The following is a 19,308-nucleotide window of genomic DNA, read 5'->3' on the forward strand; positions in this document are numbered from 1 at the left end:
AAGCCAGTGATACACATTTTAGGCATGGATTCCTCCAGAGTTTAGTGTGTTTTAGTGTTAGTCTTCTGTTTGGATCATCTGCTAATGAAGCACTGTGATAATGAAGTGCTTCTTTGCACTTGGTACTTCACACAGAAGCACTTGGTGAGCACTCAAAGGGTGTAATTTTAAATTTGTTTATGTGTCACACTTTTGAGAAGGAAGCAGGACTTTAACTTGCAAGATGCCTGCTTTTAGGGAATAAAAATTGTGGGCTTTTATGGTGAGGATTTATATTGGTTATTTTCTTTGTTTCTCACTTTCTTAAATGCAAAATGAAAAAATGCAAAACTGAAAGAACAAATCCATTTTGTTAGTCAAAAATCTCAAGCCCATCTCAATGGTTATGAATCCAAACATCTGCATAGTGACAGTGCTTTCCAGTCTGATGTCATGAGAGGACATTCCAGAATTTTAAAAGTAACTGCTGTTCTTCCTACTTTTGGGACAAAAAGATAAGGCATATGATAAACCCATTATACAGACCTCCTCTCTGCTTACTTCTGGCACAACACTAACACCAGAACCATCTTCTTCTCTTAAGATTTTCTGTGTGACAGTGGTAGACTCACTGTTGCCTTGTCCAGCTTCCGTGACAGCTGAATCTAAAAAAAAAAAAAAATCACTTATTAATGAAAGACAGAGCAAAATACAACCTGCCCAGAGGTATTTATCAGAGCACAGATGCTGCAAGTTGTATGAAAAAAAGAAATTATTTAAATTATGACCAAAATACATTCCAAAGATTAGTATTAGTCATTTTATAACTCCGAAAGTTTTAAAAGGAAAGAAAAAAAGAGAAAAGTGAGAATAAAATTATAAAAAAAATGTTTATTTTAAGGAAAAAGTCTGTGTTGCATCATCTTCTTTGCCTCAAGCTCTAGTCTAATGGTTGCCTATTTTTCATCCATATAACATAAAAAATAAGAGATATGTACAACAGATACTATCTGAAGTATGTCTGACATTTAAATAAGAACAGTGTCTTTGGCCTTCTTAAAATAACTAGCTTTACTTTTTGTTTTCTAGGAGTGCACTGAAATTGTCTTACTAGTGGGATTCCTCAGTGCATTATGCCCTGCTTTTACTACTTTGCTGCCTACACTTGCATCCAAAACACCCCATTGGTGCACGAGGCAGATTCACATTCTTTGCAGGGAACATAAGTAGGGTATAGTTGTTTATTCAGTTTTACATGAAAGGCTGTGCTTCACTATAACAGAAGGTCATCAAATTAAATACGCATCTTAAATTCCTTTTAAAGGTGCCACATGGCTCTAGAGCCAGTAGCACTATTTGCAGAGGTATGTCTCAAGAAATGCCATGCTTCTCACTGAATCCTGAAGAGGATTTTTCTCCTTTCATGTCCTTTGCCTAACACTTGCACTTTACTGGAGTGTTGTAGAGTATCACAGCAGCAGCTCCTCAGGTCAGCTTCTTCGTTTTAACGAATTTTTTTTCATTCTAAAATATAAACCATAGTTCTGTGACTGAAACTTCCATGCTATAGACAGGTAAATCTATTCTCTGCATGTTTAACAGCGACTGAGATAAGCACCTATATAGAGTGAAAAGTGAGAGATATGTTGAACAGTGGCTATAGTTGCTACCACTTACATTTGCTGCTATTAACAAATTGCAGTCTAACAGACTGAAGTTTCAAAGACCAAATGTTTGATGTGCCAATTCTTTTCTAGCACACAGGATGTCCAAAACCATAGGATTTTCCATTCCTGGCAGCACCAAAAATATGACAGTGGCTTTTCATGCACAAGGAAATGACAGACTCAGACCTAGAGAACATAAATGACCCCACCCCCGCAAAAAAAAGAGGCAGTGCCTTGTTCTTTAAGTTTAGCTGCTTCAGAGGTTTCTTCTGATCTGTGATTTCCAGAGAAATCATTTTCTTCCAAATAAGACAATATAGTTGGGGGGGCTTCCACTGGCTCAGCCAACGTATCTTCAGGCTAAAAAAAACATAAAATCCCAAAGAACTGTTTAGAGAAAAGGCTTATCACATATTTTAAAGCAAAAATCAGTAGATTACCTTCCTCAAAGCATAGTAATCAGAACTACCACATTTGTGAAGCAAAACAGAAATCCAGATCTTTCCCACTTAATATCTGTCTTACTCTTATGCTGCCCTTGGAAACATTAACTGTCATTGCAGTCATAAAAACTGAAGTTTATTAATGGCCAATATATACACCCTCTTTCATTTACAAGTTTTTAATTATTTCACCTTCTATTTCATTCTTCCTGTTTACAGTACACATCTAGTTTCTGCTTATCAGCAGATGTCACACTAATTTGGTCAAGCGCTTGAGAAAAACTAGCACAATACCTTTGAACTCCATTCCTCCAAACCAAGTGATATACACTTGACAAACCCATAGAGAGGGAGAAAAACACAAGGAATGTAAAGTTATCACTGCAGGTCTAAGAGCCTAGAGCTGGCTGGTACCCACCCTTCCACATGCTGGCTGTGGGTGCGCAAGTGGTGGCCATTTCTTTAACCTCGTATCAGCTGCATGCAGGAATGTAAAGAGCCTACTCCCTACTGGAATTAGAGACCTGGAGAGGTGCTGTCTCAGTATAGCGAGGAGATTACTTCATGCAAACCTGCATTTGCAATTTAAATAAAATTTAAACATGAGTATGTTGTCATGGTAACCTGAAGTAGACTTAATGGGCCGAGTGTCCTGGTCTTGAACCAGGTTAAGACGTGCAAAATGGCATAATAGAGCTTGCTGTAATAGTTCCTGAGTTGTCAGCAAAAGGAAGAGAGGTAACATCATTGGCATGATTTTTATCCCACTGGTTTCATATCCTTATAATTGAGGAAAAGCTTCAAGCAACATATTCAGAAACATATTGAAAATAGGCTTTAGGGCTCCATTTGAAGGGGAAGGGAAATCTTTTCCACAGTGGGCTGGATCTGATCCCCACTATAGCTGACAAAAGTACTTTCATTTGATTTCAGTTTTATTTACTCCAGTTGAGAAAGAAACAAATGCATGTTTCCTCTGCTCTTATTCCTCTTATAACTATATACCTTGTTCTTGACATTCTGTGTAGGAATATTTCAATTAATCTTTAGAGACCAATAAACCTTTTTATGCAGCCTGTTTATCTGCACCATAGTAAACTCATAGTGTTAAGCTAGTCATGTATTACAGGGTTTTGTGTTTTAAAATCCTTAATAAGACTGGGTCTTGGCTACTTTGAGAAAGGAGGACTTTTCCCTTTAAATGCAATGTCCAGTGACTTCTCTTTTCTGATGCAGAATAACCAATACTTCAGACGAACAGTAGAAAATAATTCACACAATTCAGAATGTGCTCAATTGTACTGTCTATAAAGCATTCCTGATGTTTATTTCTCACTGGGAAGATAAATAAAGCAACAGTAGGACAAAGATTTAAATGTTTAATTTTAAGAAATAATAAAAAAAAAGCTATAAAGTGGAAAACCCTCACACACATAGTATTAGTAAATATCCAAAATGTAACTCTCTGCACTAGAAAACAATGGGAAAAATAGAGATATTTACTTGAAGATAGTAGAAAAACAACCCAAACCTCACACTACATTCATAAGAATGTAAACTTGATAGATAATTGTAGTCACCTGCCTGATAGAATTATAAGAATTAAGATAATGAAAAAAGTACATTTGTAATTTAATGAAGCGATTGGAAAAAAAAACCCCAACAAAATCTCTTGAAATAATCCCAGTCAGTTTATACGTATCTGTGGAATAAAGAAGTAGTATCTAATAACCAGGCACAAAGGTTAGTGATCAACATCAACAAGGGAGTTGAAAGGATGTGTCTAGTAAAAGAAAGGTAGGGTGGATATCCTCTACTTGTCCAGACGTACTCCCTGTGCACAAAGGCAAAGGGGAAATGGATTAGGAGATTACAGGTGTACGTTTTAGTATCTTCTCCTGCCCCATAGAAAATAAAGCAGCATGCCACTGCATGTGCAGAGCTATATTAATATATTTGTATATGTATACAGAGCAGTATTTCTATAGGTACAGCTGTTCAGAAGTCAGTGAAGCTCTAAGAAGCACTAAGTCCCTTTGCTTTCCCATCTGCAGCTCCTAATGAATAAGAGGACTCTACAGAGAGGACAGGCAGTTACAATCTAGCTCCTGCAGGGGACTGAACTCAGAAGAACTACCTAAAGTTATAAAAGGTTATTCCTGTCTCTGTGCATAAAACCAGATTCAGCGTATTCTCTTGCAGTCCTGCCCATCTCAAAACTTTCCCCCAGAAGAAAATGCTTCTTGGGAAACTCACAGATATTGTTTTCTCCAGATTTTCTGTCCTCTGGCAATAAGGAGAAGACTTTTTGTGTCACCTAGACCATCTCCTTGTAGTTTAGGCTTCTTTGACAGTTCTTAGCACCCATACATACACCCCAATTCAGACACTGAGGATTTTACTCCCTCAGGAAAGGTCCAGAATTGACAGAAAGCCCTCGGTAACAGGAGAGAGGTCTGATGTGGGTGCAGGAAGTGCTGGGATCTTAATCACTTCCTCTGAGGTGATAGTAGAAAGAGATATTCCATAGTTCAATCTACATGGTCTGTTTCTTCATTACGTGCTGTTTTTTCTTATGTACGCCTTCTATCAACACCTGTTTTAGCATTCCTTAACTGGGAACACAATGGCTTCCACATATTCTGGGAGACAACTGTGTGGCCTAAGAACTAAGTGCTTAGGCTGTACACATGATTTTCAAGGAACATGGTAGGCACTACATTGCCTGGTCTGTTAGGAAATAGAAAGGGTGTCACTGAAGGATTCACATTTGAGGACAAGCCTTCATTCTGGGCCTCTGTAAGAGCCCAGCAGGTCTTCCCAGGCTCTCTGGTCTCCGGTCTCTGCCTTTTGTGTTCAGGATGATGTTCAGAATGTTAGAATGGAATTTCTTGAATTCACCTCATTTATTCAGCACTTGTTAGACAACATCTAGAATACTGTGTCTGGTTTTGTCCCCTATTACAAGACAGATATCAATAAATTAGAGTGAGGTCAGCAGATAGCATGCAAGACAGACAAGGGCTGGAACACTTGTCCTGTGAGGAAAGGCTGAAGGAACTGGTCTTCTTCAGACCGGAGAAGAGAAGGCTTATGGGAGATCTAGTGGCAGCCCACCAATACCTACACAGGGTTCATCAATGGTATGGAGCTAGGTTCTTCACAGTGGTGTTTGGCAGTAGGACAAGTGACAACGGGCATTAAGTTGAAACAAGCGAGGTTCTGACTGGATATAAGGAGAAACATTTTCACCAATGAAGATAGACCTGCATTGGAACAGGCTGCACACTGAGGCTGTTACAGGCTGGATCTTCAGATGTTTCCAAGACCAGACTGGAAAAAGCTCTGAAAAGCATGATCTGACCTGACTGATGACCCTGTTTTGAGCAGGAGGTTGGACAAGATGACCTTCTTTCCAGTCTGAAATATTCTATGATCCTTGATTGTATTTTTATGATTGTTAATTCATAATGATGTAAGGTTAATGAAACAAGATGGATAATATTGTTCCTAGAAAAAAAACTGGTACTGCAATACACGTGAAATGGCCTGAACACTCGTGAACCAGCAATGAAAATCGTTCCCTGCTTTTCCTTTCTGGCAGAGCCTTTCTGACATACAGAGTAGTTCAGGCTATATTTTTCTGAAGATCCTTATAGATAAGACATGCCAAGGACAGTTTTTGGCTGAATAATCAATTACAGGGAATCCACAGAAAAATTCTTTATGAAGGAACACCTCTTCTACAAACGTTAAACATGCCTTTTTTGCTAATTCACTGAGGCCTTTTTTGCGGATTCAGAAGGCCTGTTAAATGGAAATATTCTGAAATAGTCCAAAGAATGCTATCCATTCCTACTGCACAGTACTGAACTACTTAGCAGAAAAACACAAATTAGAATATGCACCATCAACATTGCTAAGTGTCTTTATTCAGAGATTGCACTTTTGCATGACCTTTGACTTGTTTCATTCTAGCTCAGCATAGCAATTTATTTCGAACTGCTGCTTTGGAGAGTTTGTTCAGCTATTTTTCGTAGTAGAAGAAAACAAAATACTTTCTCAGAAACATTTGTCAGTGACTGTACTGATTGTTAAATTGTCATTTGTTTCTCTGTCTCTTGTTTAATATTTCTAAAGAATAAACCCATTAAAATTCCATGGGCAGTCACTCTGGAAGACATACAAATCCCATGAGTCATTTTCATTTAGATATTTTTAATTTGGCAATAGCATTAAAGATTTTGCTAAAGGAGACTACATATTTATTGACATGCTGGTATGGCCTTTTGAAGTCCCCAGGCATTTTAGAAAAAATATGTGTGTGATCCAAGGAAATACTTTGATATGAAGTTCTTGCATTTTGAAGAAAATAGTCATTTACTGGCCTCTCAGGCTTATGATTAGTTGGTTCAGAAACCTATGTATCATCATCCATTCTGTGATTGGCTTATACAAAGAGTTACTATAGTAGTAACTGGGACTGCACACAGACACAATGAAGATTGTTTCTATACATTCCAAGAAATTGACAATCCACCACCAAAAAAGTGTCTGTAGAACAAAAAAGAGCTATGAAGAGATTTCTTTCTTTCTTGTTTTCTAAGGGTGATAATCTGCCATACATAAATATTTGCTTTATTAAGGTTGTGGTGTAATGCTTCAGAGAAAATTATTTGTGTACTTAAAGCATGGTTCAGTTTCCCAGACAATCTTAAAAACATTTTAACAAGAAAATTAAAATAACATCAAAACAGACAATAATTTGTGGAGAAATTAAAATAAAGTAAGTGAAAGTATTACAGATGAGTGAAAAAATGTTTGCAATGATATAATCATTGATGAGCAAGTGTGTCTTTGAGAGGCACATCAGGAAAAGGTATACTTTTCCTCTTCCTTTATGACAACCACAACTTCATTATTACCAAATAATAAATTACATTCTGTAATACTTTTTCTGTAACATTTTTCCTTCTCTGCATTGATTCTAGCTTAATTATGGAATTCAAGTTAACTGTAGGCAACTTCTAGGTCTTCTGAAGAAGGCGTGACATTGCTGTATTACCCTGACATTGTCAGATCTTGAAATAACATTTTGGCACCCAAGACTGATCCCATATGTTTGGAAATTCACAGGAAAATTTTCACATTTTTAATCCCTGGGAGTGGTATATAGTGATGACAATAGCTATTACACTTTTAGGTCCTTGTTCATGTAAATCATAGATGTGTTACTAATTTTTTAGCAATGTAACAATAACACTTGCTCATTAAAATAGAAATTTTCTACTTTTTGTACTCTGCAACAGTGAATAATATGCTGAGATTATACTGAGAAACAACATTATTTTGTGCTGGTTTTGGCTGGGAGAGAGTTAATTTTCTTCATAGTAGCTAGTATGAGGCTATGTTTTGGATTTGTGCTGAAAATAGCATTGATAATAGAGGGATTTTTTAGTTATTGCTGAGCAGTGCTTACACAGAGTCAAGGTCTTTTCTGCCTCTCACCCTACCCCACCAGCGAGTGGGCTGGGGGTGCACAAGAAGTTGGGAGGGGACACAGCCGGGACAGCTGACCCCAACTGACCAAAGGGATATTCCATACTATATGATGTCATGCTCAGCATATAAAGCTGGGGGAAGAAGAAGGAAGGGGGGGACGTTCGGAGTGATGGCATTTATCTTCCCAAGTAACCGTTACGCATGATGGAGCCCTGCTTTCCTGGAGATGGCTGAACACCTGCCTGCCCATGGGAAGTAGTGAATGAATTCCTTGGTTTGCTTTGCTTGCATGCGCAGCTTTTGCTTTACTTATTAAACTGTCTTTATCTCAACCCACAAGTTTTCTTACTTTTACTCTTCTGATTCTTTTCCCCATCCCACTGCGGGGGAGTGAGTGAGGGGCTGTCAATGCTTAGTTGCCGGCTGGGGTTAAACCACGACATCTTGCAGAAGGAGGAATAAAAGCCAAAAATTCTACTATTGCTGTGTCTAATTTTGAACAGTGTAATAATTATGAAGATTATTAAACAGAAACGTAAAGCAATAGCTAAAAGAATTAAATTTTTTCTGGATAGACTAGAGAAGTTAGACATCATTCCTGAATTAGCTGCAGTTGTATCCAAATGAGAAAAAATGAAAGCACAGTAAGATTTCATGGGTCAAATTTTGTGATGCAAAATGGAGAGGAGTCATCAAGGTGATTTTGCCGCCATCCAGAAGAACCCCAGCTGCTGCAGAAATAAGCATACAAGAATCCCCTGAAGTTCAGCAAAGTAAAATGCAAGTTCTGCATCTGGGGAGGAATTACTCCATGCAGCAGTACTGGATGTGGGCCAACTGTCTGGAAAGCAGCTTTGCAGGAAAGGATACTGGTAAACAAGTGGAAGAAGAGCCAGCAATGTGCCCTTCTGGCAAAGGTGGCCAGAAGGGTCTGCATTAGGAACAGTATCACCAACAGGTTGTGGGAGGTGATCCTTCTGTATTAAACAATGGTGAGACCCCCATCTTGAATACTGTGTCCAGGTCCTCACAAAGGACCACATAGATTGTTAAGGAACTAGGGCTTTTGACCTGTGAGAGGAAGACGAGAGAGCAAGGACTGCCTGAAGAAGAGAAGGCTCAGAGCAATCTTATCAATGTCTACAAAATCATGATAGGAGGGAGTAAAGAAGACAGAGCCAGATCCTTCTTAGAGGTAGCCAGTGAAGGGAAAAGAGACGATGGACACAAATTAAAATACAAGAAATTTTGCTTCTATATCAGAAAAAAAATACACTGGAACAGAGAGGCAATGGAATCACCATCCTTGAGGAAATCCAAAACCCACTGGCACTGAGCAACCTGATCACTGAGCAACCTGCTGTACTTGACTCTGCTTTGAGAAGGGAGTTGGACAGGACAGTGTTCAGAGGTCCCTTTCAAACTCAGCTAGTCTGTGATTCTGTGAAAAGCAGAAGGCAGGCCAAATAGAGTTTAATGAGCTATATGTAAAAGGCATAAAAATTAATAATAAATCTCTTTTCAAACACATCAGGAGCAGGAAGCCAGGTCAATACACAATTAAGTTGTAAAAAGAGTGCTCAGAGAATTTTAAGCCATAGCAGAAAAAAAAAAAGCTTTTTTGTATTCATGTTAACCATGGAAGAGTTAAAATTCTTGCAAAAGAATATTCTTGGGAAACTTAGCAGAGGATATGTCTAAAACTGAAGTCTTCGTAAGAAAAGGGTAGAAAACATACTGACTAAGTGAATGGCAAGAAATAATCACAACCAAACAGTATTCACCCACGAATTCTGAAGGATTCAACAATGAAAGAGCTGAAGTATGTGCTATATCAGGGAAATGTGAGCGTGGTTTCTATAAAGTCATTTCTCAGAAGCCTACTGGTTTTCTCTAAAGGAATCAATGAGAACTTGGCTAATAGAAGAATGCTTGATATAAGCTGCATGGAAAGCTTTATTGTGAGGAATGGACTGGAACATTTCAGCCTGGCACAAAAAGGGAGGGGGAACATGATGTGATAGGAAATGTCTAAAATCAAAAACGTTATGGTGAGTAAGGAACAACTGTTTACTGTGTCTTCCAGTAGAGTAACCACCAAATGAGAGCTGCAGTTAGCATGTTCAGAAGGACAAGCAAAAGGTGAAAGTCCTTCACAAAACATGTCATTAAATAAGCTAAGGAACTCTGCAGCAGGAATTGAGGATGGTAAAATTCCCATGGGTTAAAAAAAACAAAGCAAGAAATTCAAGGCCAAAAATCTCAGCTGAGGTCCACTAAACACAACAGATACACTCCTGGCTCAAGCATTTCCTGAGATGGAAATTGTTGCAGCGTAAAAAGTATTCCAGGAAAGTGTCATATTTATGTTCCTGATCTGTTATTATATTCTTCTCAAAGTACTGGTTGCTGATTGTTGTCAAATATACCAGATTTTTGATCTGGCACAGTGCAGTCATTCTTATGGATGGGTGCATGTTGTTCTCATAGGTGCCTTTGGAAGGTGCCACATATGAAAAATTGGTGACAAAATCCAGACCTCGCTATCTAAAAAAGTAATATTAAACCAGAAATGTAAACCAAATAAATCAAATAAATTTACCCTTATGGGAAGATGAGAAGGTGCAAGGACTTCTTGTGTCTCAGAAATACCTTCATGTTCTTGAATGCTGCCATTGCCACTGATGTCTCCTGAAGCCTGTGCAAAACGCAATCATGATAGCAAGTTCATAAAAATCAGGGGGAAAAAAGTATGATCTCCAAGGAATTGGCTACTTCAGCGCAGAAAAAACTTTTTTTTTTTCCCAGTTGGTGAGGCCTCAGGGTCATTATGATGTTAACTTATCTCGGTACTTACAGTATTTCATGAAAATGACCCTTCAGAAAAATAAAAGTCATAGTTCATTTTCTCAAAGGTGTTATAGACAAAAGAACTGTGAAAAATCACAGTTTTAGGGGCTGTGTAGTCAGAAAAAGAGATTCCCACATAAGATAGTTTTAAGTATGATACTATGTTCCCAAGAAGAAATACTACATTTAGTCTTATGAAAAATGTCTGATGGCAAATGACTTTGAAATCTCTGAGGCACTGAGGATAGATAAAGAAGTGTTTATAAGAATACTCACATAAGGATCATCATCTTCACAATGATCTTCAGTAGCTCTTGGGTCAGATTTGATTGTCAGATGTTGAATTGAGCCCTACATGAAACAACAAAAACAGTTCAAGGTAGTAATAGTTTAAGTAGCATGTGTGAAGGTGGGGTGGACGGGTGGGAATTAAACAAGAGAAGAAAAAAAATCCAGACTTTGTTCTGATTTGCTTGGAAAATGATCTGAAACATAAAATTTTACGATAATAAACCCAGTTTAAAAATGTAAATATGTTCTTACATTTTTCTTTTGCAAAATGTAGAAAAAAATTGAAGCTGCCAGAATACCATGACTATCATGTCCCAATGACAATACAATTGCTGTATTGTTAGTGCCCCAGCTGAAGGATCTAGTCCTAGACTATGTCCTACAGTCTGTAAAGCACTGTCTGCTTTTGTTAGTTAAGAAGTGCATTGCAGCTCCAAAAATGGCATGTGAAACCCCCTAAAAATGGAGACAAAGGATGGGAAGTAAATACCAGTAAGTGATGAAGTGGGTCAGGGAGAAACCAGCTTAAAGCTTTTCAAAGCGGAAGATAAGGAGATTGATTTTCTGATAACAAAGGTTTCTTTTTTTAGAGTTACAAATTATATTTCTCAGTCTGACATGCTGAAGGAGCAGCAACAATTTAATTTTAAACATTCAAGTCTTGTTTCTTAGTGCTTTAAGAAACGTGGGGGCTGTTTCCTTATGAGGTCTCACAGAGTTAGGCATGATGCACACATAGTACAAAAAGACGGATATTTAAATCAAGAGCCATCTTACCTAACACACATGACCTGCCTCTTCCTGTTTTGCTGACTGTATATTTTGTTTCTCTGCTTTTGTATTTTCTGTAGAGAAGAGCCTGAAGAAGCTGACAGATTTAGTCTTTATCTCTAAACGGACACAGAATACTTCTCAGCCCAGTGACTTCTCTTCAAGGAGCTAGAATGTTTACACCATGCAACGATATCTTGGTTGTGCTCTGTCTGCTGAGTACTACCACAGACACACAGCAGATCTGCTCACTCAGGGGTGTAGAAAGCCTGATTCTTGGTAAGGAAAATTGCAACAACTGTTGAGATGAAAAAAGTAGTATGCTTTGCTGTTGCTTAATGGCACCAAAAAATGCAAACTCCAGTGGAGGAGTAGCTACCATCTGTATACACTGCTATGTCTGACTTTCTGCTCACTCCTTCCTCTCTGCAGTGGTCCTCTCTCCCTGTCCTTGAAGCATTGGGGAATTATAAGCAAGGAAGTACATTTGAAGCAATATTTCTGGTGGCTTCTAGAATATTTCAGAAAGGAACAAAATCTGAGATTCTATATTTAATGATCCTCTAATTTCTGTACCTTCAAAGACCATGAAACTCATGCAGTTGGTGCCTCCTGAGTTTGCAGGCAATCTGAGATAACAGCTCAGTGAACTGAAACATCTCTCAAAACTTAACAATGGGCAACGCAGATATTGAACTCTGTCAGACTAACTGAACAGTTCACTGCAAAATTTACATGAAAGGAGGCACAACCAGACACTTAAGCAGTCTCTTGGAAGTCATGCTTTGTTTTCACAGAATGAGTGACCCACATTTGGAGAACACATTTTTCTCCTCTTGCTGTAATCTGTCGTCCTTCATGGTGAAGGAAGAAAAATGGAGAGCCCTAATGTTTCCTGAGTGTTGCTGCTAGCCAACTGCTCCAACCAGGAAAGTCATGGCCAAGTCTGCCATGGTATGGACGGTAGGTATGAGGTATTGTAGTCCTCCTCTGGGTCTTGTGCCTGCTGCTGCCTTCCCTGCTAAAACTGGTTCACAGAATCTGACATCATCACTGATTCAGCTATATTTGGTTGTTGTCTGCGTTCTACTTTTCTTTACAAGCACCAGGGCTAGAATTTCCTTTTGTTTCTATAAAATCTCATTATAGTTATGTCCTTTTGCGTCTGGCAACCAGAGCCTTAGACACACGAATTCCCATTAGCCAGAGCAAACCAGCAACTGACATCCATTCAGAGTCATTTGCACAATCTGCTGTGAATTGTTTCTGTTTTGCGCAATTGACGTAAACAGTTCTTGTCATACAAACAGAGCTTGAGGAGGAATCAACCATTTAGTTTTTCTACCCAAAAGCAATCGTGATATATGATGCATGAAGAAATAAAGGCACAAGACCTGTCACAATTAATAGTACTGAAGCAATCAGAATATTGGCTGAAATTTATGTAGTCGATACAGCATACAGAACAACCTATTTCAGTGGAAATGCCTTAAAGTGTAATCCAGCATGCACTCCTGTCAACATATTGACAGATTTATTGGTGATAATCTCAGCAACTGATCATCACATATGTGTTTTCCAGGTGGGGTACTAAAGTGGTCTCATTTTCTTGAATGACTCTCATTCCTACTTACTAATCAGGCATCCCCAACACTCCAGTCATCCCATCTGTCTAAGAAAGGTAGCATCAGCAGGCAGTTTTCCTACATATCCCTTTCCACCACTTACTTGCTGCTAATCAATATATTCCTGTAATTCTAGGTGCTTAGACTAGTCAGATAAATGATAAAAGTACATTATCCTTGTTGCTTACCATATGGAGATCACAACCTCCCAGAACATCTGAACTTTAGAAAGAACATCTTCTTTCTCTAAAGCAAAGAAGCCCCTCAGTTTTGTGCTGCTGCTTTACTAATTTAGGAGAAGAGATATTAATCTCACAAAATACTGTACAAGTTTTGAAGTACAAGGGAAGTGCAAAAACAAGACAGAAAAAGTGTGACATTTCCCTTTCAGTTTGACAATGAGTCAATCTCACACATATTGACAGCTTTCACATTTCCATTTGGAAGCTCAATGGTTGAGAATTCCAGTCGGGATGCAGCAGGAAGGATGCTTGCACTCAAGCTAAGAAGGCTTGGGTGCCTTGTAGTAGTGTTTTTGGTCCATTCTGTTTTTCTAAAGCACCTGATAAGCTTCAAGTAATATATAAATTGTAGAAATACAGCTTTATCTTCCAACTATCTTTATCTTTGATGAGATCATTCTCTTCCTGATGCTGAATGTGAAGTAAACGTACCTAACTAATAAGAGTTTAAAATATTGACTTTCAACTAAGGTATTATTCTCAGAAGTTAAATAAATGGATACTCTGAAATCTGCCCTTCGTAAAAAGGCTATATAAAGTTATGTGATATATTTACTTTGAAATTCCTAGCATTCAAACTGAGCATTGAGCTTAATATCTGGACCGTTAATAAATTTCTGAGGTTCTAGGAACATTTGCATTTTAAGCCAGAGTTTATATATCTGCATTGGGTGAACCCTAGCCACGCAGTGGAAAATTGTATTGGAAAATACAAGCTGTATAATTTGTAACCTCATTTGGGATATAACCATTGTAAGCAGACTTTCTTGGATAGAGAGTACATGCATAAAACACCGAGGCATGTGAATTTATCAGACAGTACTTACTGTGAACTTTTCCAATCCTGTGGCTCCTGCATTACCAACAAATATCCCAGAGCCAGATTCAAATACCAAGGCTCGGACTGACCTTTGAAATTGAACTCTCTGATATTCTTCACAGTCCATGAACAAAGCAACATAATTTCCCTGAACAGTCACTGTAAACCTATTCCACCTGTTAGTCATCACCGGCACTTTAAATGAAGCAGCCTCTCGGGAGATATGGGAACCAGGCTCTGTGTAGTACATAATTATTCTCTGGGTGCTGTCATCAACTGGTGAAAGTCTCATTCCCAGGTAAATAGTTTTCTGGAAGGCATCTGTTATTGCAAATAGCACTCCTCCACGATCACTGTTTGGTTTCACTGTTACTACAATAGCGAAATCTCTATAGAAAGGCAATGGTATTATAGCACTTGTCAATCGACCGATATTAGCATCTGGGCCAAAGCTGTAAGCTGGAAACCCTCCATAGCCGGTGACAAAGTAGACAGAAGGAGGAAGAGGCACTCCTATTAACTCCGTGAGGTCAAGATGTCCTTTTGAGCCTCGTTCTGTAAAGTGTGTGAGAAAAAACATGTTATTTATTCTTGAGATGCACAGCCTATTTAATTTAAATGATTTTAGAAAGGCCTTAAAAACTGTAATGCAGTGTTATAATACCAGTAACATACTTCTAATACTTTAGGCCCCAGTTCAGTTAGTGCTTAAACACATCTAGCTAAGTACACGTGTCATTCTTTGTCCTTTTACTAACTGAGGTTACTCATATACTAAAGAAAGGCGCATGTAAACCTTTGGTGAAATGGACTGGTAACAAGTAGTTCCTGCAACACATACTTTACTTCAGCTGTCCATAAACTACAAAGAAAAGTGCTGAATGTGCTCGCAGAGTGGATTCAGTGAAGATTGAGCAACCTTTTGTTTCCTCAAATAAACTGAGATCCTTTACCCTCACAAACTAAGAAGACAGCAAGAGTTCTCTAACAAACAGCATGACACAGTTTCACAAATACAGGATAAAATTACAGTGGATTTGCTTTAGCCCTTGCAGTTACCCACTTCTACAACAGATGTTAGATTTTATTTATGCCCTTATTCTCAGATTTATCTCCTTAGTTGCACTGTGTACATAACAAATACTATTGAGCAATCAAAATTCAGTTTTGAAATGAGAGTATTTTCGCTTTGGCAAACACACAGAATTAAGTATCTCTGCAAAACATGCCCAGAGAGACAACTCCTTCCTGGCAATGAAGGAGCAATGACAACAGCTAAGTATCTACACTCAATTTTAACTAGAGCCTTGGGAAGGCATGCTCTAGCAGCATACCAGAAACAGAAATTCTACCAATTTTCTCTTTCTAAGAAGTCAAAACAAGCAAAAAAGATACCATTTTTAATCATAATGGGTGGTTCAGATCTGAGTCTATACAGAGCTGCACCCAAATCTAAAGCCTTTCCTCCCTTTGCAATCTCCTCTAGCCTTACATTTTAAAGTTTCTCATTTTATCTAAAAGTCTGAATTCTTCCTACTGGTGTACATTTTCACCCTTTTTGAGAATATTTATGTTACACAGAAGCAAACAAAGTGCTAGGGTATGTCTTAATGTAGCTACATCATGTAAAACTATAATCACTCGTAAACTCCTGTTCATGAGTAAGTAACTGCTGGCTTCCTCAGCAGACATGAAAAAAGATCTCCATGATCCAAGAAAGTCAGATTTTTAAATCACTTTCTTGATCAAATTCATCCTAGCCTCTCTCTGCATTCTTCTTTGCTGTAAATCTTTGGAAACCACTGTTCTGCAGTTCCTTTATTCATCTACCTCACACACCAGTCTACCATGGTTCTCAGATTAACTCCATCGGATAAAAACGTAGCGTGGAAAACAGAGATCTTGTGGTAGAACAGTACAGATGAGGCAAACGGTCTTGAAACCTCACTAAGAACAGATTGCATTTGTGTCTCATACTTTACTTTTCCCCCTTCTACCACAGCAGGTGTAAATAACATGTCTGGAAGGGTATCTGTGGTGGTGAGGTACTTCTTTGTGCCTACACAGCCTGTTATCCACTAGGGCTCCCACTGCTGGTATTCCCAAGGCCCTTCATTGTGATGACATCTCTGCATCAGGAAAGTTCCTTAAAATGATGTCCCCAGACAGCATTAAGCAAAGTTAGCTTGTTCAATGGTCACTTAATTTTCAGCACAACATGGGGAGAACTGATGCCACCTATGGTAGTCTAACACTGCAGACATTTACAGGGGACAGGAGCTAAAACCAGCCCATCTTCTTATAAGTACATTAGGGACAACAGATATGAGTCAGTCCCCAGATCTGTTTTTTGAACAAGTACTTACAGAAGCTGAAAACAAGCTCCCAGTCTGCCTAAAGGTAAGCAGTGATGAGACACACGGAGCTGGTTCCTAGCTCAGCCTACCTGTCAAGGACCAAATCATCCCCAGATTCAGATGCATTTCACCCTGAGATGACCTGCATTTTACCAGCAGCCCATACACTCTGGTCATGGGAAGTTTCCTGGTTGCATACAAAACCATGGGATGTACACATGTAATTACAAACAACTTTTACTTCAGAACTTGTAACACCTGGTTTCCTAGGATCTGTGTCCTTCATCATTATTTTCATTTCAGCTCAGTACATCCTGCCAACCTGGAATACCTCCAGTTCTTCCTCATGTGCATAGGACCTATTTCTGCCTCCAATACCTACATCCCTCCCCTGTCCCAGTATGTGCTAAAGGATGGTTCCAAGTTGCATGTGTTTGTATTAGCTGGCCAGTTCAGGCATGATAATTGGCCATCCATAAGGAGAAATTGGATAATTAACCTCACAGTTCTCACTATAGCTTTTTCTCATTAGGATACTAATTTGCCACTCCCACATCATGAGGTTGGCGGTTTCAAGAATATAACAGGATGGGTGCCCGTTGGCTGCTTACACGGAGAGTCCTCTGTTACAGGGAAGATAATGGAATGAAATTAAACTGAGAAAATGATCTTATTATAAGGAAAATCGTACTGACAATGCCATCTCTTTGCCTACAGTCTAATCACTCAAGGGAGACAGTGACCTTTTCCCAGGCTGGTGATTTGAAACAAGACTGTACAAAACAATTGAAAATGACTGTAGAGAATAATTTCAAAGTTATTGGTTATAACATGACCTTTAATCTTTGTTCCATGATTTGTAAGCATTCCCAAGTCCTTCATAATGTATATATTTGTGCAGCGTGGATTAATGAAGTATCTTTCAGTTTTTAAACTTATTCAGTTACCATAACTGTAATAGCTATATACGCTGAATAAATCCAAATGGAATAGTAATGGAAAAGGTGTGACAGTCCATCGGAATACTGCAAACAAAGTGAACTGAAAAACTTTGCTTAAAATACCTGATTAAAATTAGGAAAAATAAATGAATCTTGCACTTTACTCTGAAACCTGTCAAGCTGGTTCTGATGAAGAGCTAGAGAGAGGTTCTTCAGCTGAAATATACTTCTGTTATTCATTATTCATATGCAGTACCATCCTGAGCTATGTGTTGCAAAGTGGTTTCCATTGTCCTAGTGGCTTTGCAAAGAAATGGTAAGATGTTCTCCCTGTGCCAAAGATGTTATAGTCCAGTTGAAATCAATTCTCATCTATCATCACTGTACTTTTGCTTCGGCACTTACTTGCTAAGGGAACTTTTTAACTGGAAAAAGTCTGATGTGCCCCATAAAGAAACAATTTCCCTTGCATATTTTTAGAAAGTATAGAAGCTATGTTTAGAAACAGAAAAACTAGCTCCTTGTCCAGAAACTCTTTCCCTTAGGGACTTTTAAATGCTTTGCCGAATAGATTTTGCCCGTTCCTAATAGTTTGAAAAGCAAACATGTTCTTTTTCTGGCCAAACAAAGCTAATGATTTTTTGATTGTGAATCTAATATTGAGTCATGTTTTTTATTCACACATACATACACATAAAGGAACCTCAACTACAAATAAAATGCATAAGCCATTACTCAAGAGTGAAAAGGTAAGGAAAATAGTAAGCTTGAAGAAGAATGTAGGATCTATACACAGATACCAAACCTACTTCCAAAGAGCCATGGGAAAAGTGACCTAGAAAGCAGATGGAGAGTATCTAAGGTGGCCAGCAATCAGCTTATCTGACTTGGATAGCAGGATGCATCCCAGAAGCAAATCTAATGAATAGAACCATAGTTTCCCACTTCCCATTTTCAAAGGAAGATTTGGCAAATGCAAAAAAGCCTGTTAATTCTCCCCATACAGCATGTGGAGCTGCGTCTAGCTGCAGTTTCCTAGTCACATACCAAACAGTAACATACAGAACCCAAAACACTTGCTCTTTTAGCATCGGCTCTGAGACAAATGAAACATATTTGCAAAAGGTGGCAGCAAAAGACAGTAAAGAAGAATCAGGATTTTCATTTGAGTAAAACAAGTCAGAAGGCTCAGCAAATATCTGAACTTCAGTGAGACTGGGGTAGAAGCTTGCACCTATTCACTACAGAAAAGCAAAACAAGAAGCTTCTAGCCAAATTCTATACTCACAGCTCATCCCCAATTCTTAATGGATATATCAGCACCTACAGTTACAGTTAAGAGCGGAATACGGACTTACAGCCACAGGTTTTGTTCCCATTCAATTATCTCTGATAAATTCATGTCTCCTTGCTGCAGTTATGTTAGAATAAAAATGCCCTCCTATTCCCTTAAATCAATAGGTAAACGCTATGCTATTTTAAGTACCTTTAAGCCAGCTTATGGTATGGCACTATGTTGCACCAGTATAATTTTGTTTAAAGCATGTATTGCTACTAAGCAACTGGATATTGGAGAGCATCCAGAATTCATTCCATTTATGTCCATGTTTCCTAGACCTGGGGCACTGGAAGGTGTGGTACAGAAGCAGCTTTAATATTAGCTATATTTTATCTTAAAAAAGAAAATAGTAGAATACCATAAACTGGGATGGTATTTTTATAATTCTAGAGTTATGAGCTGTGCTATACTTTGCATTTGTTACCATTTGTTACTGTATGTTATAGTTGGAATTGTTACAGAATTTGCAGATAGCTGGAGA

General features: G+C 38.4%; 1 protein-coding gene across 1 annotated transcript in view; it reads right to left on the reverse strand.

The window, feature by feature from the left end:
• COL15A1 (collagen type XV alpha 1 chain) overlaps positions 1-16,724 on the reverse strand; it is a 105,787-nt gene extending 89,063 nt beyond the window's left edge. Inside the window, exons 1-6 of the mRNA XM_075140842.1 lie at positions 16,637-16,724; positions 14,198-14,745; positions 10,718-10,792; positions 10,194-10,289; positions 1,880-2,006; positions 526-644 (exon numbers count right to left, since the gene is read on the reverse strand). Coding sequence (XP_074996943.1) covers positions 526-644; positions 1,880-2,006; positions 10,194-10,289; positions 10,718-10,792; positions 14,198-14,745; positions 16,637-16,724 — 1,053 coding nt within the window. The remainder of the gene's footprint in view (positions 1-525; positions 645-1,879; positions 2,007-10,193; positions 10,290-10,717; positions 10,793-14,197; positions 14,746-16,636) is intronic.
• Positions 16,725-19,308: the final 2,584 nt, after the last annotated feature.

The sequence above is a fragment of the Calonectris borealis genome, chromosome 2 (assembly GCF_964195595.1).
Source record: "Calonectris borealis chromosome 2, bCalBor7.hap1.2, whole genome shotgun sequence".
NCBI classification, from domain to species: Eukaryota; Metazoa; Chordata; class Aves; order Procellariiformes; family Procellariidae; genus Calonectris; species Calonectris borealis.